Genomic DNA, 20,514 nt, shown 5'->3' with positions numbered 1-20,514 from the left:
AACAAATTAGTCAATAATTTAATTGGTTTACGATGAGAGTGTTACCTCTGGAGATGAGACCCGCATGCGTATGTCGCCGAGCAGGATGGCGGTCGATGTCGGTGAGTTGTCGCGCGACGATGAGCTCGACTTGAGCTTCATGGCAGGACTCGCTGATTACGTCGTACACTTCTTCGAACGTCAGGCCCGACAGTACCCGACCATTCCACTCGAGCACTTCGTCTCCTGAGAGCCGAGGCGAAATAGGTAAACGTGTGACAAGTCTACCATACAAGCTTCATGAATGAAATCTAGACAAATGATCTCCTAGCAAATGAAATCCCGAAAATTCAAACACTAGCGAATTGAATATTGCCGAACAAGAAAAATTATTTTCTCGATGGATTATATATTGACGAATCAAATATTATTTAATCAAAATTAGGGCCAATGAAATCTGGTGAAACGAAATGATAAAAAATATTAACCTAAAGAAAAAAAACATGTAATGTAAACACATATGATACACACAACTAAATAAAGAATTTATTTGTAAGAACAACTATTAACAAGAAACCATACTTTTCTAGCCCTGAAAATCTAGCGCCCAATGCCCTACTTTTAAAAACATATCACAGTTCAACTAGACCTTCCTGATCTCTGACATAGAAGGGAAGTCAAATAGTTTTTTTAAATCTCTCTGTGAATTTTCGCCAGAATTCCTTGTATTTCTGCTGGATGTCCACTGACCTGGCCTCAGATGTCCGACGGTGTCGGCGATGCTGCCTTTCTTCACCTTCTCGACAACGGCGCCAATTTTGCCGCTGTCGAGAATTTTGCCGCCACCGACTTTAAGACCGAGGATGGCGGCGCTGGACGACTGGCCACCGTGTTCAGGTCTCATGGCTTTGTTTAATATCATGTGACCGATCATCTTGGATCCGTCCTGACTGGGCTGCCAGCTCACTGGATGCTGCGAGTGGCATCACCAAATCGTTACGCATCACAGGCTAATTGAACACACGTATCATCGACATGTAAATTAAATTCCAATGTTGTCGATACACACAAGGGAATATTCCACTTTAAAAAATGTGCTGTATTACTTTGAACCAGGATAGTAAAAACTGAATTATTTGACAAAGGTTGTGAAAAAAAGACGTCCGAGTTCATAATACCAGAGAAATTATACATTTAATTCAAATTTAAACATCGAACACATTCTTCATTATCTAGACTCGATTGTTGGTTTGTCACATGCGTATAACTGAGACCGAATCCTGTGTAGAAGTCAAACTAACCGAATTTAATACCGTTAAACAAGTTACGAAATCAAATACAACGAGGTATTTATAACATTAAAAGCATAACGATGCAAAAGAAAAACTTCCCATGCAGTGATGAAACTTCACAAAAAACATTGAGCGTCAAAACACAATCTTCAACTCAATACTTAAAGATAATGACAGTTTAAGGGCAAATCGGACTAAACATTTATCTTCGATTACGAACATTCAAACTGTACTAATCACCTGTATGTCTTCGTAGGTAGGACATTAGTCCCACTGTTCATGATACTCATGAGAAACTTACCACATATCAGGTGTGGAAAAAGCATGCAAATGAAATTTTCAACATCCACTGGAAACCCCCTGTTGCAGGGCCGTAAACTACCGTTTACTAATGAAAAAGTTAAAAAATAAGTCTATCTACAGTACACAATGACATTTGCTGCATGCGCACGAGCTAGCATAGATGGCTGAAATGAAGCCTTTTAGCATGCGGCGTGCAGTGCTGAGGAAGGACAATACTTAGGAAGAATCTGGGTGGAAGTGGAGGTCTCACATATCGCATACTACGTTAATATCCTGGGAGAACAGGCGCAATATTTCCACGGAGTAAAATTTGGACCAATGACTTGCTATGTAAGTGTATTGGAAAATATTGGAATATAGGAAGGATAAGTGACCCTATGATTACTAGCGCTTCAGCTGCTAAGCTAGGAAGGATAAGAGATAGGATAGGATGACAGAAATATGGGATAGGATGACAGAAATAACTGGGAGAAAAGTTCGACATAATTCTGCTGATCAAAGTCATGATTTGTCGATAAGTAAATGTTTTGAAAAGATAGGAGAATAGGGAAATAGAATGGAAAGATTATTTCTTAAACTCAACGCTGTTAATTAACTCACCGAATATCAAGCTTAAGGTATCAAATTCGACTGAGGTTTTTACTTTAAATTTCGATAAATGTGCATTTTTAAATTTGTTGAGGGTAACCTGAATATTGTTTTCAGCTGTCATTAAGCTGTTTAAGAATCCACATTGAAACTTTAGCATAACAAACCAGTGATCAGGCGGAAACACAACCATTCCTGGATGATGTTCTGTCAAAGAATTGGAATGGCGAAGAGGGCAAGCGTTTTAAATAACAACGAACTAATGTGGCTTATTAATCAGCATCTACTTTGATCTAGAGACGGCGTCTCAGCTATAACCAAGCCTGCAATTAAATTTAACATGAGTGCAGCAGACTTTGGTAAGGTACCACCTACAACCAAGAATACCTACTCTGCAAGTTCGAGGCAAGTCCCCTTTAGAAGAATCTTCACTAGAGTTGAAGTTGCTGCTGGTCCCGCTGTCTATGCCGCTATCTTTGGTCTGCGAGTCTTGGGATTCTTGTCTCTCAACGTCCCAAGACTGCCTTCTCACGGCAGGTATTGGAAGCTCTCTGTTGGGTCCAGAATTTGGTCCACCCCAGCCACCCACTCGTCTAGGTAAAGGCAAGAGTTGGCTGCCATGGTCCCTCATAGGCGCGTAATTAGGATGCAAGGAAGTTGGACCTGGTCGCCCGGGAGGACAGCGTTCCTCGTCGTAATAGACGTTGTAGGCGCTCGACCAACGAGTGTCCTCTACAGCCGACGGGTCCAAATCATCTTCGATGGTGTCCCATCCTTCGGAATTGAACCTCACGGTCTTCTTTCTCCGCTCCGTGTAGCTTCGGTTATCAGTAGCCCTACTATCACAGCATTCCTCTCGTACTTGAACAGGATACGCCTTACCTAGCCTGGTGCCGTACAGGTTTTGCCTGTGTCTATATCTAGAGAAGATAGGTCTAGAGAAAGCGTCGCTGTTTCTCGATAACTCGGCTTCACTAATAGGGTCTCGAATTTCATCCTTGGGTTTTCTGTAGTCTTTGTGGTAATGCTTTTCTCTTCGTGACCCCAAATACGAATCACTGGGGAAGAGGCCGCCTGGACAACGCAGGAGTAATACACAGACAATGTGATTAGTGACAAACATGAACAGTGTCATAATAGTGGGCGGAAGTATCTAATATTTAAAAAACGTATCATCCATTTATATCAGGTTTAATTGTTCAAATATAAATCCAATAAATCCTAATTTCAAAGGTATTTAAATGGGAAAAATTATTTAAGCTTGACACTGAAAGTCATTCCCTTTTTTACTGGCTTTCTGCTCAGCATCCTCATCCGTGAACGTTCCCGTATCTTCCGCTTGAGCGGCGAACATTAGGTACTAGAACATTAAGAACATCTCTCTTCTTGATTGGACATTCCTTTCGATCTCACACCGAGGCTCTTCTTGAGAGGAGAAAGTCTTCATTCGCATTTCCAAGCTCAAAGACACAAAGTTTTTGCATTTTCATGATGCAAAAAACGATGTTTTCGAATTTTCAAGTTCAAAGACGGAAAGTTACATCATTTTCGACTTTCAAGATTCGAAGTATCAACTTTTCAAGTTCCTTGATGGTTGAAAGTCAGCTTCGTGAGATTGCTCTTACTCTTCGTGTTAGTTGCAACTTGCTTTTCGCTGGTGTGAGAGAGTATATCAAATCCATTCCTAGGGGCTGTGTTATCATGAATTACATCAAGTCCTCCGTTTCATGAAAACCTCTGTTGTCATGAATGATAGAGAAGCGAAGTTTGCTACACTGACCACAAACGTACTGTTCTTCTGCATGAGAACAGTTTTTAGTGCACCGAATGGTAATTCCCTTTTAAAACACACACACAGGCACAAATTATGTAATTTCGATGAATGGATGACACTTTGTTCCCTGCATATTTCTTAAAATAAAATGCTAACATATTTAGTTACTAAAAATAGTTCCTAGAGTATTGGCTATAGTGCGACCGGCAGACAAAGAATAATGAAAAATTTTTTCTTCATTCTCCAGACGAAAAGTTTGAAATAGAAAAGAGATGTTCAAAAAGATCAGTAATTGACGAGTGGGGTACAGTGTAGAGCCACGAGTTATGTGCACAAGTCAACGACTCGTTTAGACGTCGCGCTTTCTAGTCTATGTGGACCATACGACAAAAGATTGTCTGAGGAGTTTTTTCACAGGTTTCTTAGATCAACGACAATCACCTTGGCCAAAAATTTAACGAGCTGCATTTTTTTGTGACCCTAGTGTTGACGATCTTGCCTGATGTATCCTCTATTAGGTATTTGTTACATTTCTATCTGTTGCGGCTCGTGTGCAGAACTTACAAGGTAATATATAGATCCACGATTTCATCACTGATGGGACACTAATTTTCTTCAGGTTGTAAAGCAAAAATATGAATCCAATTGATTGACAATAAAAATTGGTGAAAATTATCATTAGAAGAACTATTGTTTGAAATTTTTTCGAGTAACATCTATAAATTACACAGAATATAAACTCAAAACGACCGTTTATTCGTGATTAAGGGTAATTTTTACGATAGTTGGTCATTTTATGATCTTGCGTTCTAATTGTTTTATTCTTGATAGACAATTCTACCGTATAAATGAGAATAGACCGGAAGAAAAATCGTACTGGTATCAAAAAGCATTCGACCAGATAAATCATATTCATCTAAGAATGAAAGAAACTGAAGAGAAAAGAACTGTCAGAAATATTTGTTAGTTCCATTGTTAGTTAGTTCCGAATGATAGTTCCGTTGAAGTATATTCAATATGCTTAATTGATTCTTACAATAAATACGAAATTAAAAATACAGTAAACAAATCGTCTATAATAAATCTTAATTTCGCTTTTCACCGGCGCCGATTAAATGCCAAAAAAAGAAGTAAGAAAATTCTGCAATATTCAGTAAGTTTATGACCTCATCCTATGACATAAACCTTCTGTACGAGAGAATATTGTTTGGTTCAGCAAAGTGGGACTTGAGCATATATGTATCCGGAAAAAGACAGGGAAATTGCACCTAACGTAACCGAATGCATGACGTTTCCTGGGTAATGGAAAACTGTTAGATGGAGCAGACAAGGGAAGATGAAGGAGGGATTTCAGTGCTGTAACAAAAATAAAAAGCCTTCCCAAGCGCAATATCAATTTTTAAAGCATGCATTCGTTTTTGAAATAAAGATGCTACGTCACATTGATTGGAAGTCAATATACAGCGGTGTCACCATTCCCGCAGTGGCTATAATTAGCCAACTGGTACCGAAGTTTGACCTGCGTATTAGAAGGCGCCAGTACAAACGTACTATGGCTGCAGAAAATAATTTTCGAAATAATGTGTTTCGCTATATTGGCAGAGCAAGGAAATCGTCAGTAAGTCAGTTAATGGTAGAAAATATTACGTCAATTGCCCCTTAGTAGTTGATAATAATTGGTAAAAACTTCCTAAACCTGCTAAAAGTAAAAAAAAGTTACATGTGAGGAAATTAAAATGATTGAACTGCATCAAGATGTGATGAACATTCGGTGCAATGCCAGTGAACGGTCCCAGTATTTCTTGCATGTGTTACCGTCAAACCGCGATATATAAATGAAGGACTGGAAAATGGGAAGAAAAAGCTGGGCCTTTTTCTATTATAAATGATATTAGCGATACATACTCATTTAATTTGAGAATAAAGTTTACAAGTTATTGCGCGTGAGAAGGATTTGTGCAAATAAGATTAACGTCAGTAAAAATTGTTCTGATGGAACCAACACAGGCTCGAGTAACAGTAAAGAAGATAGCATTGCCAAAAATTACTGAACGTTCAACTAATGAGGAAATAAAAATTTGCCGGTATCAAAAGTATAGGCGCCCGACTTGAAAAGTTTCAAACGCTCCGAGAATCGCAGGCAACGGACATTACTCCAAAAATGTAATGACGAGAACGAAATTTGGTACAAAATGTTGATTGAAGTCTTCTTTTAAATCCAAATTTGAACAGAAAATGTTAGGAATAGATCTATAACATGGAAATTCTTATCTAAATACATATAATGTATTTTTCAGGGGTTCTTTCGTCACCCGAATCGTGCTTTCCAGTAGAAGATCTTAACTTAATATTTAAAACAGCGACGATGATAAATGGGAAATGAAGAAATATCACTGAAGAAAGAGCGATAAATACGAAAAAATGAGAAGTAAAAAATTTTGCCCACAAAAAGTGAAATGGGTTTTGTTATATAAACTCATGGGACTGACCTTAATTACAGTTGCCTTAGGGTATAAGAGGAGAACGTAAATGAATGAAGACTGAATGAAAGTTCACATTCAAGAGACATGGAACACGAGCACAACGTGGTAGCGACAAGTTCTGCTTGGTAGGGCAAAGAGCCTAGGATGTGCTCAAGCGCATGGCAAAGCAATAGCATTCTCACCGCTAAGAACTCTTTAATTTGTGCTTCTACCATTTGTTCTCGCAGCCAGTTGTGGTTGGAGACGAGTTCCGAGCATCCTGTGGGTGGAGAAATACCTACAAATTAGGACCCATCAATGTTGACCAAGACGCAATGTTTCACAAGACATTCTAAACGTTAGAAAAGTTGACAAATGTTTCTTGTCGTATTTGCAGCACAAATTTAACACTGAAAAATATTATGTTTGAAGATAACAAAAGCAGGCAAAGAAAATTATATATTGTGGACGTACAACCTCACCCTTCTCTGGAATGTTCTCCGTCGGCTCGTCTCCAGACGTATACTCTGGAGTCGACCAGAGTTCCTCGTCAGACGATGAAAGAGAGCGTTGTCTTGCCCTGCGATCCCGATTTTGCCTCGTACGATGTGGACGAGGCGGTCGTGGCCTGACGCTCTCACTTTGGTCAGACGATAAGGAGTCGTTGCGGACAACCTGGTCCATTCTCTTGCGGTCCCGAGTTGTGCTAGCGACTGGCTCATTCCTCGACTCATCTGACCTGTGACTACTTCCTTCGGTGCTTCCTCTGCCAGACACGCCACTAGAGTCCATAGGACTCGCCAACCCAGTACCAGATTCACTCTGGCGCTGACCAGAATAACCAAACACCGACGAGCTTCCTACATTTTGAAAACATTTATCTGCTCGGTCGTCAGTACCTCCAGTGAAATCACTTCCTGATGACGCAAGAGCAGGTTCTGGAAGTCTAGGACTGGACTCAGCCTGGACATCAGAACCTTCAGTACCAATTCGAGCAAGCGTCCCACTTGCCTCCAGGCTCATTCTTCCAACATATTGCTCTGAAATTCCACCACTAAGAGCATTCCATGATCTTTGGGACTGAGGATGCTGAGTAGAAATAACTTGTCTATTCAACTCTGTACCACTGTGGGTAAAAATTTCCCTCAAAATTCCTTTATTCCCGCTACTTGTGAGTTTATCTAAAGCTTCTGGTTTTATGGACACGTCATGGCTACCTCTGTGTTCTGCCCGTCTGTCAGTAGATGGAGATCTGTGCGTACCTGCTCCGTAGTCGAACTCTGGGTCATCTCCTGGGCCCCCACTCATCCACGACCCCGTCTTCGTCAAGAGCTCCTGCTTTTTCCGACATAAAATGCACACCCATATCACCTGCAGGGGACAAAGAACATGTTTAATTTGTATGAGATACTATGAATAGGATTGAGGCTTGGACTAAAGTCTCCAATTCACATGGTAATAATGCCATAAATGAGTAATGAAATCGGAGAATAAGAAAACCAGAATTGGGCAGTACAAATACTGATTATAAGGAAGCAAACAAAAAGAACTCGCACCTCTAGATAATTCTAGGGAGTATATAACAGTACACAGATACAGAGCTTCACTATGCGCAATACCGAATAGATCACAGAGGGCGCTAATCGACTTCGATGCTGACACACGTTGTCATTTACGAATAGTTAGGTTCTTGACTTGCATTCGGGTTCGTTCGATAGCGCATTGCTGCCACGCTCTAATTATTAGTCTACCCGTTCCCAAGTTCACATATTATTATGCATAAATTCTATTACTCCAATCCATTTAGACATGTTTTCCTATGTGGATATTGGAGATGAGGTCATCGTGAAGACAGGAATTCGCGAGCTTTACTCGACACGACAAGAGCCTTCGATCGGCTCATGTTTCGGCAAGCAAGTGAGCAGGAGTAGCGCAGGCTGCACCTGTCTCGTGGTTTGGAATCAATTCTGGACATTTTTCACACTCATCATACAGAACATCATCCAGGAAGTAGATTACATGCATTAAGAAACGAAAAAACACGAAAAAAACTTACATGATGAGTGATGCATTCTCTTATACATTTGTAAACGGAAAAATAAATCATCAACAATCGTAAATTTAATTTTATGTAACGGCGAATTCCCGGAACGCTTAGTACGTGCACGATTGCTCTATTTTTGGACAATAAAAATAGCTAAGAAAAAACGAAGACGCTGCATCGAATGTAAAAATAATGAGCCCCATAATACTGCATCGAAGCCTTATTACACTTGTGTGCGATCCCATCTTACATAGCATCAAGAAAAAACTTGTTAGTGCTGTTCGACATTTTGCGTTCAGCGATTCGGATATCTTCATTTAAATCGATGCCGGAATCGTTCCGCAGCAACTGTTGATTTATATTAGCTGTAAAGTAAATAAGGACATCATTAAGGCTGTTCATAATAGCGAACACAGATGAATGATTACCGAAACTTCTCTTTTTAAGATGGTATTATACAGTATATCTAATGCCTCTAATCAAATGAAAACACGTCTTAGCTGTAAGATAATTATATAGGCTCCTGCCTTAAATGGTTTGATTCTCGTTCATATCAAATGTTCCATCAAATTTATATATTTATTTAAATGGTTTGAGACACTCATGTTTAACGGTTAATCAAATAAGTGCAAGAGTCTACATGGTGGATTAACAGACTTAGCTGCTAGCACGCCATGGAATAGTAGGTAGACCAGCTAGGAAGCTTGAGAAGCATCAATTTGGAAACATCAAGGGTAATTCTTTTGAATATTGGAGCAGATCACGAAGAGAGGAAGCTACAACGAATTTCATGTTGCGGAGAGAGAAGAAAATCAATGAGTGTGACGTCATTGTCCAGTAAAGCTAGACGCACGATCACTTGGTGGAGCCTGACGTACGATATCGGCGTGGAGAGGAGAGTCGAGTGTAGGTGCTTCAGTACATAAACGAAGCTGAGCTTAACACAACATATTTCATTCTTTTATTACATATAGAAGTAATTATTCAGTGACTGCAGAAAATAATGAGTTTTTTATAACGCATCAATCAAAACAAGGTATCATGGCGAGATTCACGCTGAGCGATGAATGAATCGAAATATTTTCTGAGCAAAATCTCAGTCACGTAATCCACCATGAACAAAACTGAGGACAACTGCATTGTTGCTTCCGCTGAAGGAAGCACTTCAATCTTTTTACCTCTCGTTATTTTTTGTTAGTATGACATGGTTTTAATATGAAAAGAATAGGGCTAAGCTGTATGAAATTACTGCAACAGAATAAGAATAAGAATTAAGACGATGGTAAACAAGGTCAATCAACCGTTTGTCCACACATCAAGGCAAACGGGCAAATAAAAGAAAGCAATTTTAAGAAGTTGGCAATTTTCGAAGGAAGGCCTGTTAGCTTGGCTGCCACCACTGAACTATTTAGTTGCCTAAAAGTGTCCGGTTTATGTTCGTAGGCAGTAACTTATTGATCCTAATTTTGTTGGAATTGCATTTGCATGCTTAAGAAATAGTATGCAATCTTCGCGAAATGTTTCGACCGCCAAATAATACAAACAGTCCTGGCGAAGTTTTGAAAGAAATTGCCTGATTTGGCAGCATATTGTTAAGAGGGCCCCACCTGACGCGGGGCTGGCTGCCTCCATATGCACTCCCTGCGATCCGATGTGTAGTGTCGCACGCCAATATATTAACACGTTTTTCTTTACTCAGCTTCGCGTTTGTTTGTTTGTTGTTAACATTGACAACGAAAATTAGCCCACTTCTGAATACTCTAGAGATCTGAAATTCGGCATGCAGGCTATTTTCGCCTAACAATTTCAGATACAATCATAAAAAATACTTAAAAAAACTTTTAAAAAAAACACGTTTTTCTTGTGGACTAAAAAGTAGAAAATAAATTATGGTTCGCCCCAAAAAAACGTGTGTCGGGCAGATTTTTAAATTTTGGAAATTTGATGGTGAACGTACAGCCCGACCTACGTTTTTTCGTTTTTCTTGTGGACTAAAAAGTAGAAAATAAAATACTTAAAAAAAACTTTTTAAAAAACCACGTTTTTCTTGTGGACTAAAAAGCAGAAAATAAATTATGGCTCGCCCCAAAAAACGTGGGTCGGGCTGTACGTTCACCATCAAATTTTCAAAATTCGTGTGTTGTATGCTTTTCGCTTTAATCATAAATCTACCCGACACACGTTTTTTGGGGCGAGCCATAATTTATTTTCTACTTTTTAGTCCACAAGAAAAACGTGGTTTTTTAAAAAGATTTTTTTTAAGTATTTTATTTTCAGACTGGAATCGCAATTTACTGATATTTTGTTCCAAAACACTCATCTTTTAAAAAAGTATTAAATGAAAGTTTTTTTTATATGAGCCATTCTTTCAGAAATAAGCATGATAATCAGAAATCTGATTGAGTAGGCTCTAAGTATATTCTATTCTTCATAAAATTGATTTGTAATCGAAAAGAACACAAAGTTTTGCACTAAATCAAAGAAACATTCATTCAATAGTTCCATAACGTATCAGTTGTATCTTCCGGCGATCTGTTGAAATATATTTTTAGCCTGACCCACGTTAAACGCAGTGTACTCACCTTGTTAGACCTGAGCGTGACTTTGCCCCCGCAACAAGCACATCCATAACGTATTACTTTGATGCTACTGCGATCTGATGAAAGATATTTTAAGCCTGACACACGTAACTCACAGTGTACTCACCTTGTTAGACCTGAGCGTGACTTTGCCACCACAACGAGCGCAGCAGCGTACGTTGCAGTAGTGGCAGAGGTGTCCGATACCGTCAGCGAACTTGGTCTTGACGCAGATCTGGCATGTTGCCTCCAGCTCCGCCCCGCGCCTTCTCTGCGACTCCGACCGAAGTCTGATGGTATCCTCCAACACGCGTACTTCTTCACGCTTCCTCCTGAGCGTTAAGAAAGTTTCCGGTCTATCATATTATGTTTATAGTGGACGCATTAGTTCATTTCAAAAGCTTTCAAAATTGAAAGGTTTGAAATTAAATTATAAAGCACGTGTAAATCTGTTTAGAGCGACCACAGATAAATTATTTACGTGCTTCAATAAAAGCCACGATTTAGATAAATGTTTACGAGCATTATGCTCTTATATGGACATGAGAGGAATGAATAGACGAGAATAATGCTGGCATATGTGGACATGAGTGTGATGAATATATGTAGATGAGCATAATGCCGTCATAATGACACCTGTGATATGAATTCAGACGAAAATAATATAAATGCATGTCATAAGCTATCATCATATCATGCTGTCATCTTATGGACACAAGAGCGGTGCCATGGAGCACACACACTATGCTGTCTTATCTATCGATCTCGACCCAATGAAGGCTGGCTGAGCCTTCGATGATCCTGAGTTCGTACAACCAAGAAGTGGAACGTGGGTTTGAAAATAAATAATTAGGTTAGAATTATTCACTTATTCATGATCTTACTATTAATTTATTATCTTATCACTCATTTCTTAGAAAAGCTAAGAAATAAGTGCAGCATTTGGAAATTACGTGCGCTTCTAAATATTTATGAGCTGTAGTTACAACTGTCGTGCATGCTGCCAAGCGTCGAATGATAAAATTTCATTGCAAGAGTGGAGCTAAAGAATTCTTCTTTGCACATGTTTACATTTGAAATTATTACAACAAACCATTTACAAACCTTACATTTTTACATTACAAACCTTTCGTATAAAGAAAAAATAAATAATTATTTCCTAGTGATAACTACTGAGTTCATCTGAACACGCGAAAATATTGAAATTTAGAAAAAAAACACCAATCTAGGACTCATCAAGAAGTTTGAGATGAGAACGTTCGTCTTACCTTACATAGCGGGCATATATTCCCCACACAATATCGTGGTAGTGCCGAGGGCTTATCATGGCTAAATCAAAACAGTGCGCGACAGGCTTGCGTTCAGTACTAAAACTTTGAATCGTCAAGTTCTTGAAAAGTATGTATTTCCACGACTCAAGTTGTTCATTTTCAGTAATTTGATGATGATTTGAACGAATAAAAAACTCGATGTGCACAATTTTTGGATGTCTTGGGTGGCTCGTTAGTTGAACGTCCGGTTCGAACCTAGGCAATGAAGTTGTAATATTTTTATACCTTATTCGATTATCTTCAAACTGAAACGTATACAATAAAAGACGTAATAAAATGGTATATGACTGCGGATTGGCATGGCTAGACTTCTATTAAAAGTTGTGCCATTACAACTTTGTCCATTAACTATGAATGTCGCAAAAAATACAAGTAGCAATTAAATAAAACAATAAGGTTCGAAATTCGAAACGACCATACGACTCGGTGACCAAATGTTAAAAATCATCAATCAGTTTTGTGTCTGTACACAATTTTTACGATTCTTTAGGAGTTAAATATCGATTCAGAGGACATTGCAACAACTTAGAAGGAAAGATTTGCAAGGGACGGAAGATTAATATAATTTTACAATGGAAGTTTTCATGCCCTAAATTTTACTATGCCCAGTATAAACTATGGAGATTGAAGGCGCAAGTAACGATTACTCATTAAAGTCAAACGCTGAGTTTGCGACCGGATTCAAAATCCGACTTTTCATTCGCCTAATCGACGAATGAAGAGTCCATGGCGAAATAATCAAAATTAAATTAAAAATTATTTTACGGATAGGACGATCAATATGTATGTATTTTAAACGGATAAGATAATATTTACATAATATAGATTATATACGGATAATATATATTATATATACGGATAAGAAGACCATATATATTTATTAAAAAATGTACAGAGTGTCATTGCAATGCAAATCGACTTCACAAATAGTTTTAAAGCTGCTATTTTCTAATTATCGTAATCGTTTCGTATCGTAGTTTCATCGCGTAACTGCATGATATGCATTAAAATCTGTTTTATAACTGTTTCATAACACGCGCTTTCATGCACAAATAATACGGAGAATACACAGAGAAAAGCATCAGACGTACACACACACAACACACAGGGTAAGCGGTGACTGATGGCTCCCTCATCTGTGGTTGCCTTTATGCTGCACTGAAACCTTTATATCCCGCTATGAGCAGCTGCGCTCTAGCGGGAAACACCAAAGAAATGGCTTCACTTAACGGCTCTTCTATCCAGAATAGGTCGGGTCTGCGAGGACGCTTGTGACATGCAGGAAGTGACAGTTCGTGTTGCATCATGAATGCATTATTTTATTATTATTCTATTATTGTTATTATATTATTATTCGATCCGGTGATAAATCTAACCATTTTTCCTTGGGTCAACGGTTGAGGAGAATGGTTATATTCCAACAAAGAATGGCAATTAAAACTAAACAGACATGAATGATGGCGATGTTATCGCACATGAGTTGGAGAAATGTTGACATGTTAGGAAATGGATGAGAGCGTCATAGAACTAAGTGAACACGAACTATAGTTTTGACAAGATTGTGCACGTAAATTTACTGAAATTCAAAAAATTATGGCGTTAATTCATCAGACATTTGTAAGATCACATTTTGCCTGCTATTTTGATCTATTCAACTGAAGTATGTTAAAAATAATTCATGGGACGTATTAAAAATATGTTCAAATATAAATTGTTCAATAATTCATTTAAAAATCGCGCTAAATTAGCATGGTTTATTTGCTAGCAGGCCATTGCAATGCCTGAAGCTTCTCTCCGGTCGTAGAGAACATATTATAGTAAATTTATAGTATCTAGAAATCTCTCGAATTTCCACGATTTTTTAAACAAAATTTTGAAAGATTATATATAAATATTGATGTTCTCGCGTGTTAAAACCAAGTAGTTATCACTAGGAAATAATTATTTATTTACATTTTATACAAAAGTTTATTAGGGGTCGTAAACACGCATCACGTAAAATGATGAAGCTTCTTCCAAAATTTCAAATGTAAACTTGTGCAAAGAACAATCCTTGAGCTCTACTCTTGCAATTAATGAAAATCGATCAGGCGACACTTGACAGCATGCATGGCAGATATAGATAACCATAAACAACTGCTTGCACGCAGTTGTTTCGGATCAAGGCAATTATCAGGCAATTAGCCTGTTAATTCCTGTTAATTACCAATATGATAATTTAACATAGGCAATTTGCGGAACAAGTTCTAGATTCTTGACGAGACGACATCTTGGCCGTAACGTCAGTAATGGGCAGATTGCAGAAGAGCCTTGCTTTATTTGCTAAGAAATAAAAAGATTGCTTTCGTATGTGGTATTAGACTCTCCATCCAATAAAAGAAACAACCGCTGTTCTCTTCAAAATGATTAAATGACGTTTTACTTAGCACATAAATGAGCTTCTGATATTCGAGTTATTGTTTTGATTTATTATTGCATATTTTAGTACGGCAGTAGATTTTGTTACACAATTTATTAAATATCTCTGATCACAGACATAGATCGATCATAACAACCATGCTCGGTGCATAACACGTCTGCTTGGCCAGGTTCTACAGCTCACCAGTCTTCCTGCTCTTGCTGTTCTGCTCATGCGGGTAGCTAAATGCTACCGTGACCTTCTAGCGTAAGTGTAACATGGAACTCAAACACCGCAGACTTGTGTCTGTTCGAGACCTGCAACCACAGAGTCTATTGATCTGCATGTGAATCTCTGCCAACAGATAGCAAAGCGACCATGACTTCTTCGTGCAAGCGAAGCTATAGGTACATGATGTTATAACAAATACTTTAACGACAATAATGCAGTTATATTATCATAAAATTATGCTTACGCTCTACAGGGAATCCCTGTTCAAATAAAAATGTTGTGTTCGATATAAATGTACTATGTTGGTCAAATTTCAAGCCCGTTTGTATTCGGACGTGATTTCGTGGCGCGAGTGACGAAATTGTAAATCCAAGTTATTTGAACTATAAATAAATGTGTACCGTCTTCCGAGTAAGCAATGCATAAGAGCACAGAAATAGATATGCACTTCAATGCTGGAGAAACAAGTATATTTGTTTGGCTTACAATTTGTTACATTGTGCAAACTCAAGGTCCAAGTAATTTTTTGACTGCGTAGAAGTACTCGTTATATAATCTATCTGAATTATGATTTATATGTTGAATTCAGGCAGTAAGCAAGCTACGGATATGCAAGGTAATGATACTATATCATTAAAATTAATGTAGTAACGTGGGCAATGTCTGGACATATTCTTATCCAATAGCCCTCAAATGACGACAAAAGTAATTCTAACGAACTTACTAGAGGAGAAATGTATAGTTTATTGAATTCGCTGTATTATGTTACCTGTTAATTGAAGAAATTGAACTGTTTCCATGTTGATGCTTTGAAAAAGATAGAACATAAATTTTATAAAAATGCATTGACGAAGATCTGGAACTGACCTAACGAGCTCGGACTCCTTGGCCTCCTCGAGGCGATGCCTCTGCATAACCTGTTCGATGATACGTCGCTCATGGTCGTCAAGATGCGAGAGGTCCGGCATGAGATCCTCACCTCCCTCCCCTGCCATTATAGTCCTACACAGCTCCTGCTAGGGGCCTGTTAGAGGCGTGGGGAACGACGCCCCAGCAGGAGGCGCCATGCCCACCTTCCCCCCAGCCTCGAGGCTCGAGCACCGCAACACAAGAGCTTTTGGACGAGAGCTTCGGGAACCACTTTACGCACAACACCAAAAATACACTGAAAAACTTAATAAAACACAACTGGCATACACTTTTTCTCTTGCATAAAAAGTTGAAGGGGAATACAAGAAATTAAATTATTCCAACTGAATCAGTTTCCTAATGGAAGAACCTTTGATATAATAAGTTGCTTCTTCAGCCCACATATCGAGGGGGAGTTCGGGACCATTCCTGCGCCCGAAACCAGTCTCTCGCTACAGCTACAAACACGTTAACTGATCTCTGATGATTCTTGTAACACTTATAACACTGCGAAGTGATATTAAACTAACACTTCACTTCAATCGTAGGTTATTGGGGCAATAAAATTGAAGATAAATAACTATAAAAAGTGGATAGATTTACTAGCAGCCTGCGAGCCACCGTCGCCGCCCCTATAACTCGGCCACCTGATCGATAGAAGGTTGTGAAGAGCCACGGATCACTGCAAGACAACGTCACACTCTGACAACTCTGCAACACAGTTAACGTGTTTTTTCAAAGCTGTTGTCTCTTTTTCACTTATATTGAGCATAATAGTCACGTATGGCTTAGTGACTCGCACGCTCGCCGTCTCCACATCTCCGCTCAGCTACACGTCACCAGGCCGCGATGGCTTCTGGTCGAGCAAAATTCAGTGTCCGGCGTAGTGATATCTGGCACCGAGGGTTCTCCGGTAACCAGGCGCTCAGCGAACTAGTCCCTCTCTGCTCTCATAAATAATGGGATGTTATCAGAGAGGTGGCTGGCCAATGAAAGAGCAAGCACGGAGTGACGTCATGAGTGTGAGTCCTATTGATTTTTGTCCCGTAACGTAGATGTGAATGAAAGCCACACCAGTCACCGCCATGGAATACTGAGAGGCGCGACTGAGAGGCACGTCGTCGTCTCTCACCGCAGCCAAGATAAGGCGACGCTGGCGCACGACTTCAATGTTAACCCGCACGCTTAAACAATTCCATCGCCGGCCTGTTGGAGCTAACGTAAAATTAGCCAAATAGGAGCGGAAGGTAGGGTAGGTAGCGTTGAATTATCGCGTCATCGCTTGTTGAATTATCGTGTCCTCGTTTGTTTTTGTCTCGTTTATTCGTGTACTTCCTAGTTCGCTCGTGCGATTTATCGGTTAATTGATAATCGCTCGATATTGTGATTATCTTATTACTATCAAAGACCAGAGCCCCAACGGAAAGCCAAAAAAATTGTTTGGTTGATGCGTTAATTTCTGCCAGTTTCATGAAATCTTCTGATGAGCTTTGATCGATTGTGTTAAACAATGTTTAGTGTATACTGCCAGCGCTAAGACCAACTCCATTTATCTTGAATTGGTTATTAAATTTCTTTTTAGACTAAAGTTGAAAATATCTTATGTTAATTCTGAAGGATGAGGGCAAGCAAGCATTCAATGGATTTGTCTGAAGTGGCATTTCTATGTAAAACTTGGTAAAAGTGAAAAGAAACTTAAATTACCTAGCGAATCGCCGTTGCAATGCGTTCATGCATTGCAAAATTAGAGTCGGGTGAAATAAAACTGTATTATATTAAAAAAGTTGATTTATTGGCTTTTAATTGGGGTTCGCTGAAATTCTGTTCGTTATTTTAGTCTTCTAATTATTATAGTTAGTTAGAAATTTGGTTGCCAATTTTATAATTATTAAATTTATGGCGTTTTGGAGTCCCTTGATCACGATACAAGCCGTTGCTGATCATTTAATTAATTTCGAGCGATTCGAAGCTCTTTGAGCCAGAGGAAGAAGTAGAATCTACGTGCGATGCAAACAAACTATGACTGTTCCTTGCCTGCCAGGAAAAATCCAACTCGGATACATGGGCTTCTATGTATATTATTATTACAAATAATACTGGATTTTCCTCATGCGGAGTTGAATCATCTGAACGTCAACTGTGCAGACGTTGCATAATTGGCCTGCTGGGTGGGCCAATTTCAGCGGTTGATCACAGACAATGAAGTGGATGTTAATAATTAATTGCTTCATGCGTTCAAATTTTAGAACATCATGTTAAGTTTTTTCCAACTGCATGAATTTGTTTATTGTCACAACAGTGCTAAGAAGCTGCAAAGGAAAATTTCAAGCGAAGCCCACGCATGAAGAGATTTGCACCGTAACTCGTAACGCGGGGACTGCTGATGGACGAGAGACACGGGGACTGCTGATGGACGAGAGACACGGGGACTGCTGATGGACGAGTGACACGGGGACTGCTGATGGACGAGAGAAATGAGAACTTTCTGATCGAACTGAGACTTTACATTGTACTTCAAGCATCAGTTCTTGGTCAAGACAGTGAGAGGCTTGCATAGTATTAGCAGCAATCGAACAAATAAGAATATAGTGCAATGATCCTCTAGATCAACCTTAATGTTACGTCAATTAGGAACTAGAAGAAGCCAGACGCAGTCAATTAAAAAATATTATTTAGGCATTAAATATTAATTCCGATCAGTGGGCATCCTCATTGAAGGCAAATATTCGCCTGTAAGTCCTGCCTCTCTGAGCGCTATGGCAGCTGCCGGAGGTGCTGATGAGTGACTGGGGAATTCATCAGATTCTTCTATCGAGAAGCGTTACAGTGTCATCGTTCAATCATAATTTTTTTGTGCTGCAAGAGAAGGATTTTCTGGGTAAAGGATAAGTGTTTTTTTTTTGTCTTATGCGTTGCGCGTGTTGTTTGAGGCTATTAAGCTTCACGATACCTAAATTCTTAGTGACTATTTCCTACTTCTTTAAAAATTTTTGTGCTTGTTATAGAGAAAGTGCTTCTATAAATGAGCATAAATCACCATAGATGACGACTTAACAACCTTCAAGGGGAATTTCAACATAACCTTGCGGTTTTCAGTTCCATCCATAGAACAGAAGCTCATTTACCGAAGGAATCATCGAGCTCGCTTCTTCAAAACCATTATGAATTTTTCTGCATATTTATTTAAATCCTGTCACTTGCTTTCCTTTTACCGTCTCACATTACTTTATTCAACATCATTACTTTTATATTTCATTTTATACAAAATTGTCCTCTAACTATCGCCGTATCCCTTCAGCGGCAGCGCCTCCGTCAGCCATTCACGGATCGAACATGTAAGCCTGTGACGTCATCTTGTGCGTCACGCGTGTAGGCGTGTGTTTGTGCGTGTGTACGTGCGCGACTTGAACACGTGTGTTCTAGGTTTCCGGAGTCTCGGTATCCTATAGACTTATTGCGAGCGTGTTGGTTTCATTGTAATTATTGTAGTTCAAGTGTCACTTAAGTTCAAGTGTTGCAGTGTATGTAACTCGTCATCGGAGGGCCGTTAGCTAACTAATAAAGTTGCAAAAAAGTTAATTATTGCAGATGTAAAATCATACTCGCGAAAGATTTCCATCGAAGTTTAAAGGCATGCATGTATAATTTTATCGTTAAGTCAATAAAACCGGTTTGACGTTGTTTTATTTTCGAATTTATAGCGGGATTAAGAACACGAGTAAACGTCCTGGACTGCTAAACTGTAGGAGCGAATGCAGGAGAGGTTAAAGATCTACAGGGCGGCGTTTGCCTGAAAAGTTGATACAGTTGAAGTCAGATTTTTTTGTTCAAAATGAAAAGGCAAAAAATAGCGACTATTTGTAATTTTCAAGACAATACATGAGGATTGCATCTGACTTCCTCTAGGTCAAATCGGCTCCGTTCTACCGTCTTTGCTCCTAAGCCTTCCCATATAACAAAGTTTTAATTAATTTCTGCTTGCTAGCGCTTATCGTTCATCGCACTGAATAATAAATGAATAGGGAGGCACTTGGATGCAAATTCAGCCTCCTTTTACAGCTACGAATCCCAAATATTTCTACTACTTATGATGGAAATTGATGAAAAAAAGTTTTTTATTATATTCATTTAATGACTTTGATAACCACATGAACATTGCTTCAGCAATTTTCACATAATTCATTAATATCGGCGACAATATGAATATTTTTTCGGGTCGATATTGTAGAGGGCTAGGTTAATTATTAAGGATTAATGTGTATTATCTTGATGTATGGTTTATAGGAAAAGGATGTATTTTAATTAGGATGTAAAAGTTGTAAGATTGTTTTAGAAAGAATCGTAGCTTTGTTGACTGGTGTCGTATACGAACGGATTCATTGGGATTTTAGAGAGCGGACAGTAAGGATCCCTCTATTCGGCCTGTATATATCTTGTTCCAGATTGTCTCTGCGCACTTTGTAACCTTGCCCAATTTTATATCTGTGTTGTGGTGTTGGATTTTAAGTATATCTTGACCAGAAAAGACTTTTATTCATTACAACAGTTCATGCGAACCTGGTGGTCTACAACATAATGGTGCCGTGACTCTTGAACTGTTTTTATGGTGCAAGGTATTAGTAAC

At 38.9% G+C, this 20,514-nt stretch overlaps 1 protein-coding gene across 1 annotated transcript in view; it reads right to left on the bottom strand.

Annotated features, from left to right (window-relative positions):
* LOC108665111 (regulating synaptic membrane exocytosis protein 1) overlaps window positions 1–16,701 on the bottom strand; it is a 51,814-nt gene extending 35,113 nt beyond the window's left edge. Inside the window, exons 1-6 of the mRNA XM_047880829.1 lie at window positions 15,849–16,701; window positions 11,149–11,353; window positions 7,661–7,769; window positions 2,554–3,236; window positions 730–952; window positions 46–225 (exon numbers count right to left, since the gene is read on the bottom strand). Of these exons, the coding sequence (XP_047736785.1) occupies window positions 46–225; window positions 730–952; window positions 2,554–3,236; window positions 7,661–7,769; window positions 11,149–11,353; window positions 15,849–15,976 (1,528 nt within the window). The 5' untranslated portion in view covers window positions 15,977–16,701. The remainder of the gene's footprint in view (window positions 1–45; window positions 226–729; window positions 953–2,553; window positions 3,237–7,660; window positions 7,770–11,148; window positions 11,354–15,848) is intronic.
* Between the last annotated feature and the right edge of the window lie 3,813 nt (window positions 16,702–20,514).

This window comes from Hyalella azteca, unplaced genomic scaffold, assembly GCF_000764305.2.
Source record: "Hyalella azteca isolate HAZT.00-mixed unplaced genomic scaffold, Hazt_2.0.2 contig6413, whole genome shotgun sequence".
Classification (NCBI taxonomy): domain Eukaryota; kingdom Metazoa; phylum Arthropoda; class Malacostraca; order Amphipoda; family Hyalellidae; genus Hyalella; species Hyalella azteca.
Note: the sequence above shows the minus strand (reverse complement) of the source record. Positions and strands in the feature narration are given on the sequence as shown.